At 48.6% G+C, this 18,278-nt stretch overlaps 1 protein-coding gene across 5 annotated transcripts; it reads left to right on the forward strand.

Annotated features, from left to right (window-relative positions):
- Positions 1 to 1,521: 1,521 nt before the first annotated feature.
- Positions 1,522 to 17,211, forward strand: PEF1 (penta-EF-hand domain containing 1). 5 transcript variants are annotated; one of them, XR_004440983.1, is made up of 6 exons: positions 1,522 to 1,917; positions 11,579 to 11,876; positions 13,769 to 13,924; positions 14,438 to 14,581; positions 16,233 to 16,526; positions 16,853 to 17,211. XR_004440983.1 is itself a non-coding variant. In XM_033227374.1 (6 exons), the coding sequence occupies exons 1-5, from the start codon at positions 1,894 to 1,896 to the stop codon at positions 16,519 to 16,521; spliced, it is 819 nt and encodes a 272-aa protein (XP_033083265.1). In that variant the 5' UTR covers positions 1,522 to 1,893; the 3' UTR covers positions 16,522 to 16,526; positions 16,853 to 17,211. The 5 variants fall into 5 exon arrangements, 4 of the variants coding, with proteins under 4 accessions (XP_033083265.1, XP_033083263.1, XP_033083264.1 ...); XM_033227374.1 differs by having other exon boundaries at positions 16,325 to 16,526; XM_033227372.1 differs by having other exon boundaries at positions 16,233 to 17,208.
- Positions 17,212 to 18,278: the final 1,067 nt, after the last annotated feature.

Below are 18,278 nucleotides of genomic sequence, written 5' to 3' on the forward strand. Positions count from 1 at the left end.
TGGCGAGAGAGAGTAGCTAACTCTGGAGCTAAGGGGAATGTGGGAGGGTTAGCTGGAGAATGGAACTGGAACTGAGACTTGCAGGACTGGAGATGGGAGGGCTGCTGGTCCAGGTGAAAGGAGTGGTTTGAACCTAAGTTTGGGGCATGAGCAGGTACAATAAGCTCATTTTCAAATTTACACATGTGTTCCTGTCAGCTAAGAAAGCTGAAATTTAGAGAGGTTAAATAACTTGCCTAAATAAAATGTGGTAGATATACACCAAGGAATACTATGCAGCCACAAAAAGGAACGACATCATGTCCTTTGCAGGGACATGGATGGAACTGGAAGCCATCATCCTCAGCAAACTAACACAGAAACAGAAAACCAAACACTGCATGTTATCACTTATAAGTGGGAGCTGAATGAAGAGAGCACATATACACACGGGAGTCTGTCGGAGGGTGGGGGAGGTGGGAGGAGGGAGAGCATCAGGAAGAATAGCTAATGGATGCTGGGCTTAATACCTACGTGATAGGATGATCTGTGCGACAAACCACCACGGCACACATTTACCTATGTAACAAACCACATCCTGCACATATACCCCTGATCTTAAAATAAACGTTGGAAATTAAAAAAACAAAGAAACAAAAAAAAAACTTGTCAAAGGTGATACAGTTAGAAAGTGATAAAACAAAGATCCTCCCTCCAAAGCAGAAGTGCTGAATGGTGGAACTGAGCACAGAAATACAGAGTAGCAGAAGGGGCGGTAAGATTGGAAAGGTGAGGTTGGGCCAGATTCTGAAGGGGCCTGGAGTGCCAGAATGAAGAGATTGGGCCTTATTTTGTAGGCGTGGATGAACAGCATCCGTTGTAGGCTGTGCAATGGGCAAGTGGCATGATCAGCACTGTGATTTTGGAAAGTGCACTTGGTTAGATAGATGGGCTAGACTGGATAACACTTCATAATAATCGTGTCAGTCGCTGTACTAGATACTGGAGTTATAATGACAAGCAAAAACAGACAAAACCCTAGCCCACATAGAAGAACTTGACAAAGTAATCAAATAAGCACACAAATAACTGTACAACTGGAACCACTGAGTGGCAAGTACATGGTGCTGAGATCACTCAGTCACCAGGATTTGACCTGCGATGGGGACCGACCTAGACTTCCCTGCTGAGAACTGGACATCCATTGACCCCGGTTCTAGGCCACCCACTGTGAGCTAGGGCAAGTCAATTGCCTCTCTGGACCTCAGTTTCCCCATTTACGAAGAAAGAGGCACTAGATAATTCAATTTTCCTTCAACTCTAACGGTCTGGGATTTTTTCCTCCAAAGACCACAGATCTGTATCCCACTACAAGGCTACTAACTGGTACCCAGTGGTTTGACATTAGAAAAGTAATTCCGCCATCGCTTCTCCCTACCGGGAAGAGTCGGTCGGTTCCCCGTTGTCAGGGGAACCGCCGGCCCACCGCCCCTCCTCTCCTTTCCCGCGGCTCCTCTACGGAAACTCAGGAGCTACGCCAGCAACTACGTCACTATCATGCGTCCCACTTGCCAGGTTATAACATGGCTACCGCAGCGACACCCCACCCAGGCTTCTCACTAAATATCCCAACCTGACCACCGCTTGGGCCCACTCCAGCTCAGGAAAGGGAGGAACATTAGCGCCGGCACAGCTGCCAAGACTTCCGGAAGCTCCATCAGTCACTTAGCTCTCGTAGTCTCTCGGGTAGGCATCCTCCCACCGCCCCATCGTCACTTCCGTCGGCCGATAGTGCCCAAGATTGACAGGCGCGGACGTCCAGTCAGATGCGGGTCCAGCCCCAAAGCCGAGGCGAGGGGCGGGTTTGAGAGCGGAAAGCCCCACCCCTTGCCTGCATGTGACGTCAGAATCGCCATGGCCAGCTATCCGTACCGGCAGGTGAGTGTGTGAGGGACCCGCGAATCCAGGTAGCAGCCCTGCCAAGCGCAGGCCCGGCGCCCTCCTGCTCCTTTTCCCCGCTTTCTCCGCGCCCTTCCCACGACGGGTTCGCTTCAGCGAGGCCTTGCGCTGTAGAGAACCGAAAAGGGACCGTCGGTCGCGCCCGGCTCACGTCATGAAGGACCGCACATTCGCGAGGTCGTGTCGCGCCCCCTTTGACGTCGCTCACGCGAGGATTTGGGGACCTTGGACCCCACAGGTCCAGGCTGGCGCTGGCCTGGGCTCCACAGCCTCCCAAGGCCTGGGGGCCTTAGGCGGGGGCATCAGCCATGACCGGACGTTTAGAGTTCTGTTTCCGTCGATCTCGTTTGGGGCGTCGGATAAAAATCCAGGCTTCGGCACCCGCCCTACACTGCATCAGAGTCATCAGGAAACTTTGGTTGTAGCAGGCGCCACAAGTGAGCTGGTTTGACCACTGACTTAGTTCAGCACCGCCATTTCGCACGTAGAAAAGTGAACCCCGAGAAGACACAGAATTTACCTGAAGTCACCAGGCAGTTAGGCAGCAGGGCCGAGGTCAGAACCCGGGCTGTCTTTAGATTCCTCTTCCCCAGCGTATATTCAGTGAGGAATACCACAGCAAGGTGATTCTGTGGCCAGAATTCTTTGTTGGGTGATAGTAGGGTGTTGAAGTGCACTTTGGAGTCAGAGGTAGGTTCATACCTTAGCTCTACCATCTAAATAGTTGTGAGCCCTTGAGCAAAATGTTTTGCCTTTCTGAGTCCAAGTTTCCTCCTGTAAAATAGGGCCGAATAATAGGATCTGCTTCATAAAGCTATTGTGGAGAGTCAGGAGGTGATGCTTACGAAGGGTTTGGTACGTAGTGAGGTGTAACAAGTGTTGCCCTTTAGCATTTTGATTTTTACTAGACTTCTAAAAGGCCAGTGCCCGAAGGGTCCTCAAAGTAGACCCCTCATTTTACAGAGGAGGAAATGAAGCCCACAGAGGCCTGCGATCGCACAGTTATTTAGGAGATGAAACCCATGCAGGAAATGTGGGAAAACGAAGTCAACTGGTATATTACACAGTGCTCAGCTGAGTATAGTCACATGCCAAGAGATGTTAACAGCCCTTCCAAGGAGTGCGCTCTTGTACGGGTTACACAGTGTTCGGACTTCCATTATCCTAATCACGAAGGCTCTGTCGGCAAGCAGGTATTATTACCCCTAATTAACTGCTAAGAAACAAACCCAAAGAGGTTAAGTGGCTTCCCAAAAGTCACATGTAGTAAGTGAGGGTGAGGCCATGACCAGAGCTTAGGACTTCTCTTATTGCATCCTTAGAGAGAGATGGGAAAGAGGCCACTGCAGGCTGGAGTTAGGAGGAAGTGTAACATAGCAGTTGTTTCCTAAAATCCCTTCCGTTTGCTGAGTCTTGTGAGGTGTTAATAAATATTGTTAATATAGGAGGATTCTGTAGTTAACTAAAGTGTTGGAAATACTCTTGTTAAGTATAGCTGAATAAGTTTGTTGACCACAAACAATTTCAAAATTCTTAATTTGCTAATGTACATTGTAAATCTTCCAGAAAGGAATATAATATTCAGTATTTCTTAAACATATTTAACCATAGAAACTCCCCCTCCCCTCTTTCTTTTCAGATGTCTGGTCACTTTTTGTGACTCTAGTATTTCTGAGCAACACAGGCTGAGAAAACATTCATAGTGCCTTGTTTCCCAGTGGCTGGTCTTCTGCCTCAGAATCACCTGAGAGCTTGTTTAAGAAAGCACACTTTTGGGTCCCACTTCAGACCTGTTCTGTACCCAGGAATCTACATGCTAATAAGCATTAGGGACAATTTGTGTGCATCCTAAAAGCAGTGACAGGTTAGACAGAACTGTGCTAGAATCTAGCTGTGTTAATATTATTGTTATATGCCCTTGGACAAACGAAGGGCTCCAAGCCTCAGCTTCCTCACCTGTTATAGAAAGGGAGAAATAATACCTGTGAAAAGGGCTAAAATGAGGTTGAAATGTGGGGAGCCTGGCACGTTGCTAGTGCCTAGTACACGCCAGTGTCTGGTGGCAGCTCTTGCTGCTGTGACTGCTCTCATGATGCCATGCTGCCTGGGCTATTCTTGGAGTGAAATACTGAAAAGGAGCACAGAGAGAGGAGTCTGGAATAGAAAAAGAAATGTTGCTTTTTTTCCTACCATACCCTTGTCCGCCTCCTGGTCTCAGGTGTTCTAAGAAAGGAAACGGGTTGTTTTAGAGCATCTCAGTCAGTGCTGCCTCCCCTCCACCCACTACATAGCTTTGGAGGATTCCAGCCTATTGTTAGGAGTCAGAATTCCTGTAATTTTCCACTGCTTCCAGTTCAGGGTACCCAAGCAGGGACTGGGTATTGGAGTAGTAAAATTCAGGCACCCTTTGGTCTTATGGGGGAACCACCTTGGTGGATTTCAGTGCTGAAGAGCTTAGTTTCTGAAGCCAGAGAGAGTTGGTGTCAAATCCCTGCTTTGCCACTCCTTTGCAGAAGTTTGTTGCAAAAGTCTGGGACTCAGTTTTCCCTTTTTTTAAAAAAACATTTTTATGTATTTATTTATTTTTGAGACAGAGTCTCGCTCTGTCGCCCAGGCTGGAGTGCAGTGGCACAATCTTGGCTCACTGCAACCTCTGCCTCTCGGGTTCAAGCAGTTCTCCTGCTTTAGCCTCCCAAGTAGCTGGAATTATAGGCGCATGCCACCACACCTGGCTGATTTTTTTGTATTTTTAGTAGAGATGGGGTTTCGCCATGTTGACCAGGCTGGTCTCAAACTCCTGACCTCCAGTGATCCACCTGCCTCAGCCTCCCAAAGTGCTGGGCTTACAGGCATGAGCCACCACGCCTGGTCTAGTTTTCCCTTCTTTAAAATGGAGTCATAATAGTATCTACCTCAGAATTACTCTAAAGATTAAATACGATAATCCACGTAAAGTGCCAGGTATGGTGTTGGGCATGTAGAATACTCCCAAGTGGAGGAGTAATGCAGTTATGCAGATTGAAGAGACAATGTGATAAGTATTAAATGGGAGTAAGTGTAAGGTACAGCACCGGAGAGTGAGATACCTAACTCAGTCTAGGGGTGCATCAAGCCTTTTTTTTTTTTTTTTTTTGAGGCGGAGTCTCGCTCTGTCGCCCGGACTGGAGTGCAGTGGCCGGATCTCAGCTCACTGCAAGCTCCGCCTCCCGGGTTTACGCCATTCTCCTGCCTCAGCCTCCCGAGTAGCTGGGACTACAGGCGCCCGCCACCTCGCCCAGCTGGTTTTTGTATTTTTAGTAGAGACGAGGTTTCAACCGTGTTAGCCGGGATGGTCTCGATCTCCTGACCTTGTGATCCGCCCGTCTCGGCCTCCCAAAGTGCTGGGATTACAGGCTTGAGCCACCGTGCCCGGCCAGGCCTTTTTAAAAAGAGGTGATATTTAAGCCAAAAACTGAATCACTGGTAGAAATTAACTGAGTGAAGAAAGGAATGATATTCCAGCGGAGGAGATAGCTGCACAAAGCCCAGGAAGCAAGCAAGACAGCCTAGGATTTTGGAGGAACTTTAAGAAGTTCAGTGTAGTTGTAGTGATGTGGGGGAAAGGGGTAGGAAATTAGACTAGAAAGGTAAGCAAGGGCCAGATCCCAAAGGGACTTGTGAGCGTTTTGGGGGAGTGTGGCTTCATCCTAAGAGTAGGGAGGGAGCCAGTGAAGTGTTTTGTCCCGTTTGTACTTTAGAGCGCTTACCGTGGGGTGCTATGAGAATGGATTGAAGCAGGAGAGACAGGAGGCAGGGATACCGGTTTTGACGCTATTGAGGTAATCTAGGCTAAAGAGAACTGTGACCTGGTAGAGGAGATTTGAGAAGCACGTAGGAGGTAGAGTTGAGAAAACTTGGTGCCTGAGTAAGGTGACAGAGAGGAAGAAAGAGGAGGTTCCCAGGAGGGCACTAAGGCTTTGGGTTTGTATGATTAGGCGGAATGGGACTCCATTCACTGAGATGAGAACACAGGGAGGCATGTGTTTGGAGGGAAGGTCCAGGAGGCTGCTGGATATGTGGGTCTGTAGCTCCGGAGTGATGAAGCTGGAAAGATTTGAAAGTGTGAGCACAGAGGTAATTGAAGTCTGGGGATGGTTCTTGGCTCATTGTTTATTGGTTGCATACTTCTATTTCAAGTGGCTCTGCTGGTGAATGCTTGAACCATTCCTTTTGTCTTGTGATTGTTTAACCCCTTAGTTTGGGCTTCCCACCTCCTCCCATGCACTTGAAGAGTAGCTCTGGGTTGCAGACCTATCTTTGCAATGCTCCCTCCTCCATTCGTCGTCAGGGCTCAGCTTGGAACAGCCTTTGATACCTTTGAGCTTTACAGGGTCTTGAGGTTAGAAGAGTGAGTCCTCAGAACTGGAAAGAAAAAAAAAAAAAAAAAAACAGGACTTTCTGAGATGGTTATTTGGGAGGAGGTAAGCTCCCTACTGCTTGCACGAGTGCAAGTAGAGATTCCAAGTGGTGCTGCAGAGGTTCCAGTATTAACTGAGAGGTTGGACTGAAGAATCTTTAGGGTGTCTTACAGAATGTGGCGCTCGAACTGGGTCTAGGTGCTGGGATGAAAATAAGATTTTTCTGAGACTCCCTGAATTCTGGGCTTGAAGGCTCTGAGAGATCACCTAATCCAGCCTTCTCCCTCTACCTCTGTCCGCGGTAGAAATTCATTGTATTTGACAAAGACATTTAGCACAATCCGTCGCGCAGACACATGCTAGGCTCTCACTCATTTATTGAGTGAACAAACAGGAGGGGTAGTGTAGAGTCATGCAGACCCTGACTTGAATCCCAGCTCGCCCATTCTAGCTACCTGATCTCAGGTATGGTATTAAACTCTCTGCCCCTTAATTTTCTCATCTGCAAAATGGAGATGATAGTGTTTACCTCACAGGACTGAGGATCAGTGAGAGCTGATTGAACTGGAAGCACCTAGCAGAACCTCAATAAATGTTCATTGCCCCCGTTCCCCCAGGGCATCAGATGTAGCTTATTTGCAATCAGCCAGAGCCCTAGAGATAGTTTTTCTGTGTTGCTTCAGAAGCTGCAGTTACTGAACCCTTCCTTTTTTCTTCCACTTCACAATCTTGTGTTTATCGGTATGAAATAACTCTTGGAAAAATTCTAAAAAGGGCTGGGAGCATGGAGTAGTATAAAAGAACATGGAGTCAGGGACGCTGTTTTTCATTTCTGGTTCAGACCTTTGCTGACAACTCAGTGACACTGCGTGACCCTCTATGAGGCAGGGACCACCTCATCTTCTTCCCCAAACTTCCTGTGTAGCCTGGATTCTGTCTCAGTTGGCTCCACCTCCTTCATCTTGTGCAAGCTAGAAAAACCCGAGTCATTCTAAACACTTTCCTCACTCCTCCATCTCTTTCCTAATCTAATTAGTCACCAAGTCATGTCTGGTCTATCTCTGAAATAGCTTCAGAATCCATTCCGTTCTCTTCATCCCCCAGTGTGCTGTCTGGTTCATGCCCTGCCTGCCCAACACCTGGGCTACTGCCTCCCTCGCTGGCTTATCCTCCACACCGCTGCTGGTTACTTCCCTAAACAAGGTTCTGGTCACGTTCCTCTCCTATTGGAAACCCTTCTATAGTGCTCTGTTTTCTCCGGCATAAAGCCCCAACCAAACTCTTTAGAGTGGTGTTCATTTGTTCAAATATTTGTGGAGACTTGCAGGTGCCAGGCACTGTGCTGGGCCCTGGGGTACTATGATGAGTGAGGCCCAGTGTCTGTCCCTGGGGAGCTTACTGTTGGATGGGGGAGATGCTAGACAGACAGAAACTACTCTTAGACACTGATACCTCACAGCTAACTGAAATGCAGTGGGAGAGGTGCTCAGTCAAGGAGTATATAAAGGGCCTGCCTTTCTGGGTTCACACTGCATTCTTGGCTCTGCAGTTTAACTCATTCCCTGAATGCACTATGCTCACTCTGAAGTCTGTGCCTTTGTCTTTCTTCTCCCTTCTGTCTGGAGTGTCCTTCCCTGCCTGCCTTTTGGAGAATGCCTATGCATCCTTCAAGGACCAATTCCAATATCACTGCCACTTCCTCCAGGAAACTTTCCTTGATCCACCTCATGCGTTGTTCATTTATTCATTCTTCAAACAGCACAAATTCCTCCATCGAAGCCTCCTTGATAGCACATAAGTAGATTTTTCTGAATGGCACTGATCAGATTGTATCACAATTTTCTGTGGGCTCCTTAAGGGCAGGACTTCATTTAGTTGTGTGCTCAGATCTACCACAGAGCCTAGTACAATATCGTCACTCTGAAAATGTGTGCCAAATGAAGTCCTTTAACAGCTCTGTGGCTTAGTTTCTTCATCTGTAAAAGAGGCCAACTAACATCTTCCTTTTTTCTGTTAGGAGGCCATTGGCAAGATTCTGCCAGTAGTGTTTGTGTTTGTGAAAGTACTTTGTAAACTACAGAGGAGGTCTTTAATGCAGGACGGAAAGGAAGGGGTTTAACTGCTGCCAGACTGCAATAGCCTGAAGGGGAGGAGACCTGCCTGGCAGCACCTGCCTTGTTGGCCTGGGGGTGTTTCTTGGGTGGTTTATAGGTGGTTTCCTAGGTGGGTTTTCTTAGGTGCCAGGTGCAGTTTATAGCTTTGTGCACAGGGCTTATAGTGGGGCAGCTACTTCTGGCTTTGTGTCTGGCCTGTTCTTTGGGTGTGCCCAGATTCTGCAGAGTCCCCACTCCCTTTCTATCCTATGCTAGAATCCTGACCCCTATTGCTTAAGGAAGGAGCATTGTAGCAGGAGGCAGGAGGAGTCCTTGGGTGCAAAGGAGTGGTCCAGCCTTGTCTCTGCCTCCAGCTCACAGCATGACTTAGGCAAGTCCCTCCCTCCCTCCCCGTCTGTAAAATGAGGGGGTTAGGTTAAGTGACTTGTCTTCTGGGTATTTCTCTTATCACACCTCTCCAACCCCTTGGGAATCTTGTTCATTCTCTAAGTCCTAGCTCAAATGCCATTCTCATGGAAACACTCCCTGATTTTGCCCTCCTTCCTTTGTAGCCCTATGGCACATGACTTATGTCTCCATTTCAAAAACCTATTTTCCTTATGCTATTTTGTTAGACATTACACAGTGTCTACATATTAAGTCCTGTTAACTGTGAGCTCCTTCAGATTGCTTCACTCTCCTTTATACCCCACCCCCCACAGTTCACCTGGCCCAGGATTCTGCTGGTAATAGTAATTAATATAACAATAGCAGCTATGACTTATTGATCATTTGCTTTATGCCAGGCACTGTTGTAAAAACTATTTTTCTTATGTGAGTGGTTTTCGGACTGTCTTTTCAGTCACGGTGAGGGTTCTTCAGAGCCCCTCAGAATCTAGCAAGGGAGGGGGGTTCCATATGGTAGGGCTCTGGAGCCCCCACTTCAGCCAGAGCAACTTTCTTGTATTAGTTTTATTTACTTTATCAAAGGATTCTTTCTTTCTCTTCTTTCTTTTTTCTTTTTTGGAGACAGGGTCTCTCTCTGTTACTCAGGTTGGAGTGTTGTGGCACAATCACAGCTCACTGCAGCCTCCAACTCAGGCTCAAGTGATCCTCCCGCTTTAGCCTCCCGAGTAACAGGGACTACCGGTGTACCACCATGCCCGGCTGATTTTAAAAATTTTTTTGTAGCGGTGGGATCTTAACTATGTTGCCCAGGTTGGTTATCAAAGGATTCTTTAGAAAAAAATTAAACAGAATTTTGCTGCATTCTTTTTTTTTTTTTTTTTTTTGAGGCATTTATTTCTTATAATCTGCAGAACAGTCCAATGAGGAAGGAATTGTTCTATTTGTGAGGAAGCAGGCTCAGAGAGATGCAGCCACAGACCCACAGTCATGAACTCAGCTGATGGGAGCAGAGTTTTAAATTGAGATCTGTCTGACCCATTCTTGTCTGTGAAGGAGTCTTGCTAGTATAGTAGCTCTGACAGCTTCTAGGGAGGAAAAGCTCCCAAGGATTGCTGAGTTGGGGAGGTGACAGGGCCTGTTTCCTGCTCTCCCCACAAAAAACCTCATGAATTTGGCCTTAGCCTTAAGAGTAATTATCTCAAGCTATCAAACACAACAAAAAGAGAAAGCCCAGGCTCTGGGTGGCTTGGCCACTGGTGCACTCACAGCTTGATCTAGAACATATCTAGATGGTGCCGTCCTCGGAGCTGGGCCTAGCTGCTGTCTGTGCCCTTGAGTTCAGCTTGTCTGCAGATGTGTTGGGACTGTGCTCTGCTGCGTCCTGTGCTAGCCATTTAGGGAGATGGAGCGGAACACTCCGAGCCTCAGGGATCCCTGGCTATTGGTGTGGGAAGGTGGATGAGAGAGGGAATGCCCCCATGTATGCTCTAATGCACAGATGCCCTGGACATAGAGCCAAGAGACCCAGGTTCTGGTCCCAGCCCCTCCCCACAGCCTGTGTGTGACTTTCCTGGACTTGAGTCTTGTCCTCTGTAGGAGGCTATTATTAATAGTGTTTATTGAGTGCTTAATCTGTGCCAGGCCCTGTGTCATGATTGGCCTCATTTCATTCACAAACTAACCTGAGAGGTAGCTTTATTATTCCCATTTTACAGCAGAAGATATTGAGGCTTAGAGAGGATAAGTCAGTCCAGTTAGTAAGTGGCAGAACCTGAACTTGAACTCTTGAACTGGTTGTTTCTTGTTTGTTTGTTTGTTTTGAGACTGGATCTTACTCTGTCACCCAGGCTGGAGTACAGCGGTGCGATCATGGCTCACTGTAGCCTCGATCTCCCCAGGCTCAGGTGAGCCTCCCACCTTAGCCTCCTGAGTCACTGGGACTATAGGTGTACACCACCACACCTGGCTAATTTTTGTTTTTTTTAGTAGAGATGTAGTTTTTCTATGTTGCCCAGGTTTTTAGTAGAGATGTTGTTTTTCTGTGTTGCCCAGGCTGGTCTCTAACTCCTGGGCTCAAGCAGTCTGCCTGCCTCAGACTTCCAAAGTGCTGTGATTACACAGGTGTGAACCACCACGCCTGGCTGTTGAACTGGCTGTTTAAACCATTGTATTATATTGCCTTAGGAATAGGGTCTCCCCTGCCTGCCTCACAGAGTTGTGAGTGAGGATAGGGATATGTTTTTACATTAGGGTGAGGAAGACATGCTGTGGATGAATCCATGCTACAGCTCTGTCATTTGTCGCTGATGAGGGTCAGGGGTGTATGTTAGAGCCTGCATTTTCCCCATGAGTTCTGCACATACAGATGGGAGTACCACAGGATGGACATTGAGAATTCTGTTTGATTCACTTGCCTATTCATTCATACAGGAAGTATTTACTGAGCATCCATTCTACACTGGGAGCTGGGGATAAAGTCACAAACCAGACAGGATCCCACCCCTTGGCGTGCAGGAAAGGAGAGTTAGGAAAGGAGGATTTCAGCCCTGACTCTGCAGGTCTTTGGCGGTGTGACTTTGGGTAACTCAGTTTACCCATCTGAGCAGTGAGATCGTAATTCCAACCCTACCTATAGGATCAGTTGAAAGGATGGTGGTGGAAGTGCTTTATGGCTGTAAAGTGCCATACTCTGCCTAGTTTCTGGCCTCATCATTCTGACTAATAATCTTGCTCTTCCTACAGGGCTGCCCAGGAGCTGCAGGACAAGCACCAGGAGCCCCTCCGGGTAGCTACTACCCTGGACCCCCCAATACTGGAGGGCAGTATGGCAGTGGGCTGCCCCCTGGGGGTTATGGGGGTCCTGCCCCTGGCGGGCCTTATGGACCACCAGCTGGTGGAGGGCCTTATGGACACCCCAATCCTGGGATGTTCCCCTCTGGAACTCCAGGAGGACCATATGGCGGTGCAGCTCCAGGGGGCCCCTATGGTCAGCCACCTCCAAGTTCCTATGGTGCCCAGCAGCCTGGGCCTTACGGACAGGGTAAGTAGTGATCTTGGACTCTGGGTACCTCTTGGTGTGGTTCTGGGTTATCCATGGCCAGCCCTTGTCCTTCCTGTGGGTGTGCAGGCAGCCTGGTCTCTGGCACCTTAGCATCTTGCTTCCAGCTTCAGTGTGTGTCCTCAAAATGAGAAGTCTGTCAGCTAGTTGTGTTGCAAGCATTTGTTTGTATTACTTGCTCATGCTTACTTTCTTTTGCTTATATGTCAGCAGCTGTTAGTTGGCTGTTGAGTTTCTGTTCTGTGTGTCTTTTCATTCAGGGATCCATGCTGAAGGAGCAGCTCCCGTTTGGGATATGTTATCTTTGTGGCAGAGAGAAAGAGCAGGAGAACTAGCAGGAATGCACAATGCCTCTTAAAGCTTCTCTGAAGTACTGTATGTCTTGCCCACTCGCATTCTTTTGGCCAGAGTACCCCCTGATCAAGACTGACATCAGTAGGATGGGAATGGATGCCCCTCTGCAAGCCACCAGGCAGTGGGAGAGGATGTACAATGCTCTTATAGGGAAGGGGAGATTAGCAAATAATCTAATAATAGATTATTGAACTGGCCTTTTCAACCATTGTACCATATTAGTACAATGTCTGTGGGTGTGCAGACTGTGTCTTCTGGCTAGAGATTATTAGCCAGGAGACGATAATGTAGCTTACCATGGGGAGAAACTCAGTTTAAATATCCGTTTTTCTGTGAAAATATCTCAGAATACACACATTCCAGGCTCTTTGCTGAGGATTTTATTTTTCTGTTATCTCATTTAATCATCACAACGATTCTGGGGAAATGGGTTCGTTTTAGAAACATGGAAGTCATTACTCAGAAAATTAAACATTTTGCCTAATGTCACACAAGCTAGTAAGGATCAGATCCAGGGTTTGAATCCAGGTCTGCTTTGATTCCAAAGCCTGAGCTCTTCTATATAAACTACACAGATCAAACATGTTACAGAATCTCTCCTGCCCCAGGGCTGTGGCCCTTGCTCCCCTATGACACCAATGTTTTAGGATGATGGGTAGAACCTGCCTGGATTTTTCCAAGGAGGTCAGACTAATCCCTAAGTCAAGCAGACCTTTTTCCCTCTGTCCTTACTGAACTTTGGTACTAGGCAGTGGTTTCTGTCTTCCACAACGGCCCATGGCTGTCTTTGTGTGAAGGAACCCTTATTGTGGCCAGTTAACTCAGTGTCCTAAGATAGACAGACTTACCAGCTTCTACACCTTTTTTTTTTTTTTTTGAGATGGAGTTTCGCTCTTGTTGTTCAGGCTGGAGTGCAATGGCATGATCTTGGCTCACCACAACCTCCACCTCCCGGGTTCAAGCGATTCTCCTGCCTCCATCTCCCCAGTAGCTGGGATTACAGGCATGTGCCACCACGCCTGGCTAATTTTGTATTTTTAGTAGAGACGGGGTTTCTCCATGTTGGTCAGGCTGGTCTTGAACTCCCGACCTCAGGTGATATGCCTGCCTCGGCTTCCCAAAGTGGTGGGATTACAGGCGTGAGCCACCGCGCCCGGCTGCTTCTACACTTTTATCTACCACCCATTCCCCCACATCTTGCAGTTCACCTTTTCCAGAGAATTCTTGAAATGCTTCAGGGGTATGGGTCCCTGTTCCTTAAAAACATAAAATCAACTAAGAGTAGTGTCTGGAACACTATACAAGAACTCCAGAGGACTCATGGAATTGAAATCAACTGCATATACTCATGAATCTTCACTGAAGGTCCTCTTCCGTCAGAGTAAGAATGTCAGCTTGGTGGAAGACAGGGAAGGTGAATTTGTGAGGCTTTGTGTGTAGGAAAAACCTGTAGCGAGGAAGTTACTGAGGCTGGTCCTTCCTGGCATTTCTGTTGATGGCCTTCACACCCCTTCCTCCAGGTGGCACCCCTCCCAATGTGGATCCTGAGGCCTACTCCTGGTTCCAGTCGGTGGACTCAGATCACAGTGGCTATATCTCCATGAAGGAGCTAAAGCAGGCCCTGGTCAACTGCAATTGGTCCTCATTCAATGATGAGACCTGCCTCATGATGATAAGTGAGTCTCCGCCTTGCCCTTGGGCCCGAGCTGGGGCAGAGCCACCTGATAGTGTACAGTAGGTGGGTAGGTAGACATTCTGAAAAGAAATTCATTGACCAGGGAGGACTGCGGGGAGGAAGCTAGGTTCAGGGTGAGATCCCCTAGACTGAGAGCTCTTTTCCTGAGATCTTTCTTAAGTTCTAGACCCTGCCTAGTTACAGGCTAACTCAGTTTCCTCTTCTATAGAATGGTACTCCCTCTCCTGGTAGGAAACAGCAGGCAGGGGTCAGGTGCCAAGGCTGCAGAGAAAATGCAGTTCTGGATGGGCTGGGGCTAAAGGTGTCCAGAGTAGGAGGACGGTGCAATGCTTGATGTGGGTGTCTCAGGTGCAAGCATCTAGGCCTTAGGCCTTGGTTCTGTGAAGTCACCTACTCCAGCCTGGGGAGAAGGGCTACCTCAGTGGGGCCTGAGGGAGACCCTTGGCCTTCAGTCTTGAAGCCTTCCTTCCCTCCTTTCCCTCCTCACCTTCAGACATGTTTGACAAGACCAAGTCAGGCCGCATCGATGTCTACGGCTTCTCAGCCCTGTGGAAATTCATCCAGCAGTGGAAGAACCTCTTCCAGCAGTATGACCGGGACCGCTCGGGCTCCATTAGCTACACAGAGCTGCAGCAAGGTGCGGGTCATGGCTGGGGCATGATGGGCAGGACAGAGCTAGACTCTTCTCTTTACATCCTAAGATACACAAAGGGATTTCCTCTTGCTACCGAATGTCCACCTGCACTACAGAATGCTGTTCTCAGTGCAGGCCTGTGTCCCTCACCCCTTCTGTGACCCAGTTGGGGCACTGAGCCTAGATCCAGGGCAAGGAAACACCTGGGTCCAGAATCAGGGCTGGACCCCGGAGTGCTGGGTGAGATGGCCCCAGCCACAGGGAGCCTTAAGGATGGAAAATTGGCACCTTAAGGGCTGTGAAACCAGTGTGTGTGGCTGGGGTGACTCCTTCCTCTCCAGTTTTTAGCACGTAGAATGGAAAGAGCCCTGAACAGGGCTCAGAAAGATGGGTCTGTTGCCACCCCTGCTAGTGGGCAGTTTCTCTCCCAACTTTGGGACCCTGAGCACTCTAAAAGTTGCAGTTGGGGAAGATGACCTGAGGCCACAGCCCCAGGTCTGGTTCCAAACTGACTCTGTAAGGCAGGAGGCCACAGTTTGGGCTCAGGCAGGTTAGTAAGAGGTTGAGTGGAGGACCCAAGAGGGAGCTTTGCCACCCAGGAGGGAGAAAGGGCTCCCCAGAGAGTCTAGTCCTTTGCCCAGGCTGTGGATTTCATTCAGACTAAGGAGGTCTATGGGCAGGAGTGAGTGCACCACATCTGCCCCCAGCAGAAGGGAGGGGAGATGGCCTATAGTAATGACCTACTCTTGCCAGCTTTTGCCATGGATATTAGTAAGGGTGATAGTAACCACAGCAAAACAGATATTTACTGAATGCTTGCTATTTTTAATAGGCTTATGTAATTCATTCTTCCCATGTGCTAGGTACTATTTATAATTCCACACCCTTCAATGAAGAATCCCTTATTATCTCCCTTTTACAGGTGAGAAAACTGAGGTTTAGTGTGGGTAACCTGCCTAAGGGCCTGCATAACAAATGGAGAGTTGAGGTTTTAGCCTGACCTGGTAAGTTATGAACAGAGGAAGGAAGGAAGCAAGCATCCCAGTGAAGAGACAGGATGCTCCAAGAGACCTTGGAGTGGCGATGACTTTATTAAAATAGCACCGAGTGCTTTTTATGTGCCAGTCACTGTGCTAAGTGCTTTACATGATCACCCGTTTTAATCCTTGCTAGAACCTACAAGTTAAGTATTATCCCCATTTTAGAGATGATAAGATAGGGATAGTGAGGCTAAGCAACTTGCCCAGGGGCTGACTCCAGAGCAGATCCTCATACCTCTGCTGTGCTGCCTCTGATGTCTGCCCCAAAAGCAGGGTGGTCCTGGGAGCTCAGGCTTCCTTTTGGAATGCAAATGAGTCAGAAATGATTGCGGATAGTCCGTTGTCATCTCTGGAATCCCATGAGCCTCAGTTGAAGAGACAATAATGGAGACTGGGAGAAAGAGGGATAAGGGCCTTCCACCTAAGGGTAGCATCCAGACAGGGCCCCTGTTGTGCTCCTGACATCTTAGACCCTTGGGATTTCTCTACCCTCTTTATACTTCTGTGCCCATCCTCTCGAAGTTCCTTGAACTGCTGTGATCCAGTATTGCTGATTGATGGAGGTGCTCATGGCAGGTTTTTGTGTGTCTGGTCTGTGTGCCCCTCTTCTCCAGCTCTGTCCCAAATGGGCTACAACCTGAGCCCCCAGTTCACCCAGCTTCTGGTCTCCCGCTACTGCCCACGCTCTGCCAATCCTGCCATGCAGCTGGACCGCTTCATCCAGGTGTGCACCCAGCTGCAGGTACTGACAGAGGCCTTCCGGGAGAAGGACACAGCTGTACAAGGCAACATTCGGCTCAGCTTCGAGGACTTCGTCACCATGACAGCTTCTCGGATGCTATGACCCAACCCATCTGTGGAGAGTGGAGTGCACCAGGGACCTTTCCTGGCTTCTTAGAGTGAGAGAAGTATGTGGACATCTCTTCTTTCCCTGTCCCTTTAGAAGAACATTCTCCCTTGCTTGATGCAACACTGTTCCAAAAGAGGGTTGAGAGTCCTGCATCATAGCCACCAAATAGTGAGGACCGGGGCTGAGGCCACACAGGTAGGGGCCTCATGGAGGAGAGGATGGAAGTTGAATGTCCTGATGGCCATGAGCAGTGGAGTGGCACAGCCTGGCACCAGGAGCAGGTTCTTGTAATGGAGTTAGTGTCCAGTCAGCTGAGCTCCACCCTGATGCCAGTGGTTAGTGTTCACTGGCCCATTACCGTTACTACCTGTGTTCCCTCACCAGGCCATCCTGTCACACGAGCCCATTTTCTCCAAAGTGGAATGTGACCAAGCATGAGAGATCTGCCCATGGGACCAGTGGCTTGGATTCCGCCACACCCATAAATCCTTGTGTGTTAACTTCTAACTGCCTGGGGCTGGCCCTGCTCAGGCAAATCTGCTCCCTGGGCATCTTTGGCCAGGCTCTGCCTCCGCAGCTGGGACCCCTCACTTGCCTGCCATGCTCTGCTCGGCTTCAGTCTCCAGGGGACAGTGGGCACCTCTCCCTGCCAATACTTTTTTTAATTTGCATTTTTTTTTCATTTGGGGCCAAAAGTCCAGTGAAATTGTAAGCTTCAATAAAAGGATGAAACTCTGGGGTTCCATGTTTTCCACCGTGATTTCTCAGCTACAGGTCCATCCACTCCTTTCACTATTTAAATACATCCTATACACCAAGCCATACAGAAAGCAGCAGCTTGTGGGGACATGGCCTATGTGGGGCTCCTCTCCACTGCCAGAGGGAAGTGAAGTGTAGGGTAGCCAGCTGGGGGCCCTGCCGGGTTCAGTTCAGTATGGCCTGAAGGTCTATTCAGGAAGCAATTTCATAGCAGTTTTAGGGCAGGCATTCTGGGTTGAAAGCAGCTACCTCAAACTTCATAGCCTGGCCTTTCTATTTTCTCAGGCCCTAGTTTTATCTTCCAGACAAACTCCATTTATTAAGTCATAACTTTCCCCCCATTTTTATTAAGCACAGACATCTGTACTTGCAAGTCAGATCTTTAGATCAGCATAATACCCAGTCTACACCGACTGTCTGTCATGAGCTGACCACATTTCAATCAAAAGCCAAAGACACCAGACATTCTAGTTTGCCAGGGGCCTTTATTCTGGGTAATGGTGATTATCTTTTGGCTTTTTGAGATAAAGAGCTCTGAGGCCCTGTGCAGGGCTCTCCTCCCTGCAGTGGGTAGTTGGAAGTAACTATGACTGTTTTGCAGGTCAGTGAGGCCCAGCAGTGTGTCGGGCTTAGCCAGGTCAGCTGCATTCTCTTCTGGGCTGCTGTAGTGCTAGAATCCCAGCATTAGGTGGAATCTGGTTCCCAGAGGCCAGCAGCCATCCAGAGCTATAATTCCCTTCATAGCCCCCATGTGAGTCTGGCCTCTGCTTCACCAAAGGCAAAGAACCCAGTGCCTTTCCGGGCAGCCCATTTCCTCCATGACTGGCAGAACATCTTCCTGATGTGGATTCTAAATCCTGCCATCTTGAAGACACCACCATTGGCTGTGGTTTTCTCTGTGGGCCGCTCAGGACATACATCAACCTTTCTGCATGCCAACCCTCTGCATAGTGGAGCCTGCCCTTTATACCACATTTTCCCCAAGTCCTCCCTTCCCTAGGCCAGATAGCCCCGGGCTCTTGAGCAGTCCCTCGCTGAGCATCTCTCCCCT

The sequence above is a fragment of the Trachypithecus francoisi genome, unplaced genomic scaffold, assembly GCF_009764315.1.
Source record: "Trachypithecus francoisi isolate TF-2019V2 unplaced genomic scaffold, Tfra_2.0 Lachesis_group12, whole genome shotgun sequence".
Taxonomy (NCBI): domain Eukaryota; kingdom Metazoa; phylum Chordata; class Mammalia; order Primates; family Cercopithecidae; genus Trachypithecus; species Trachypithecus francoisi.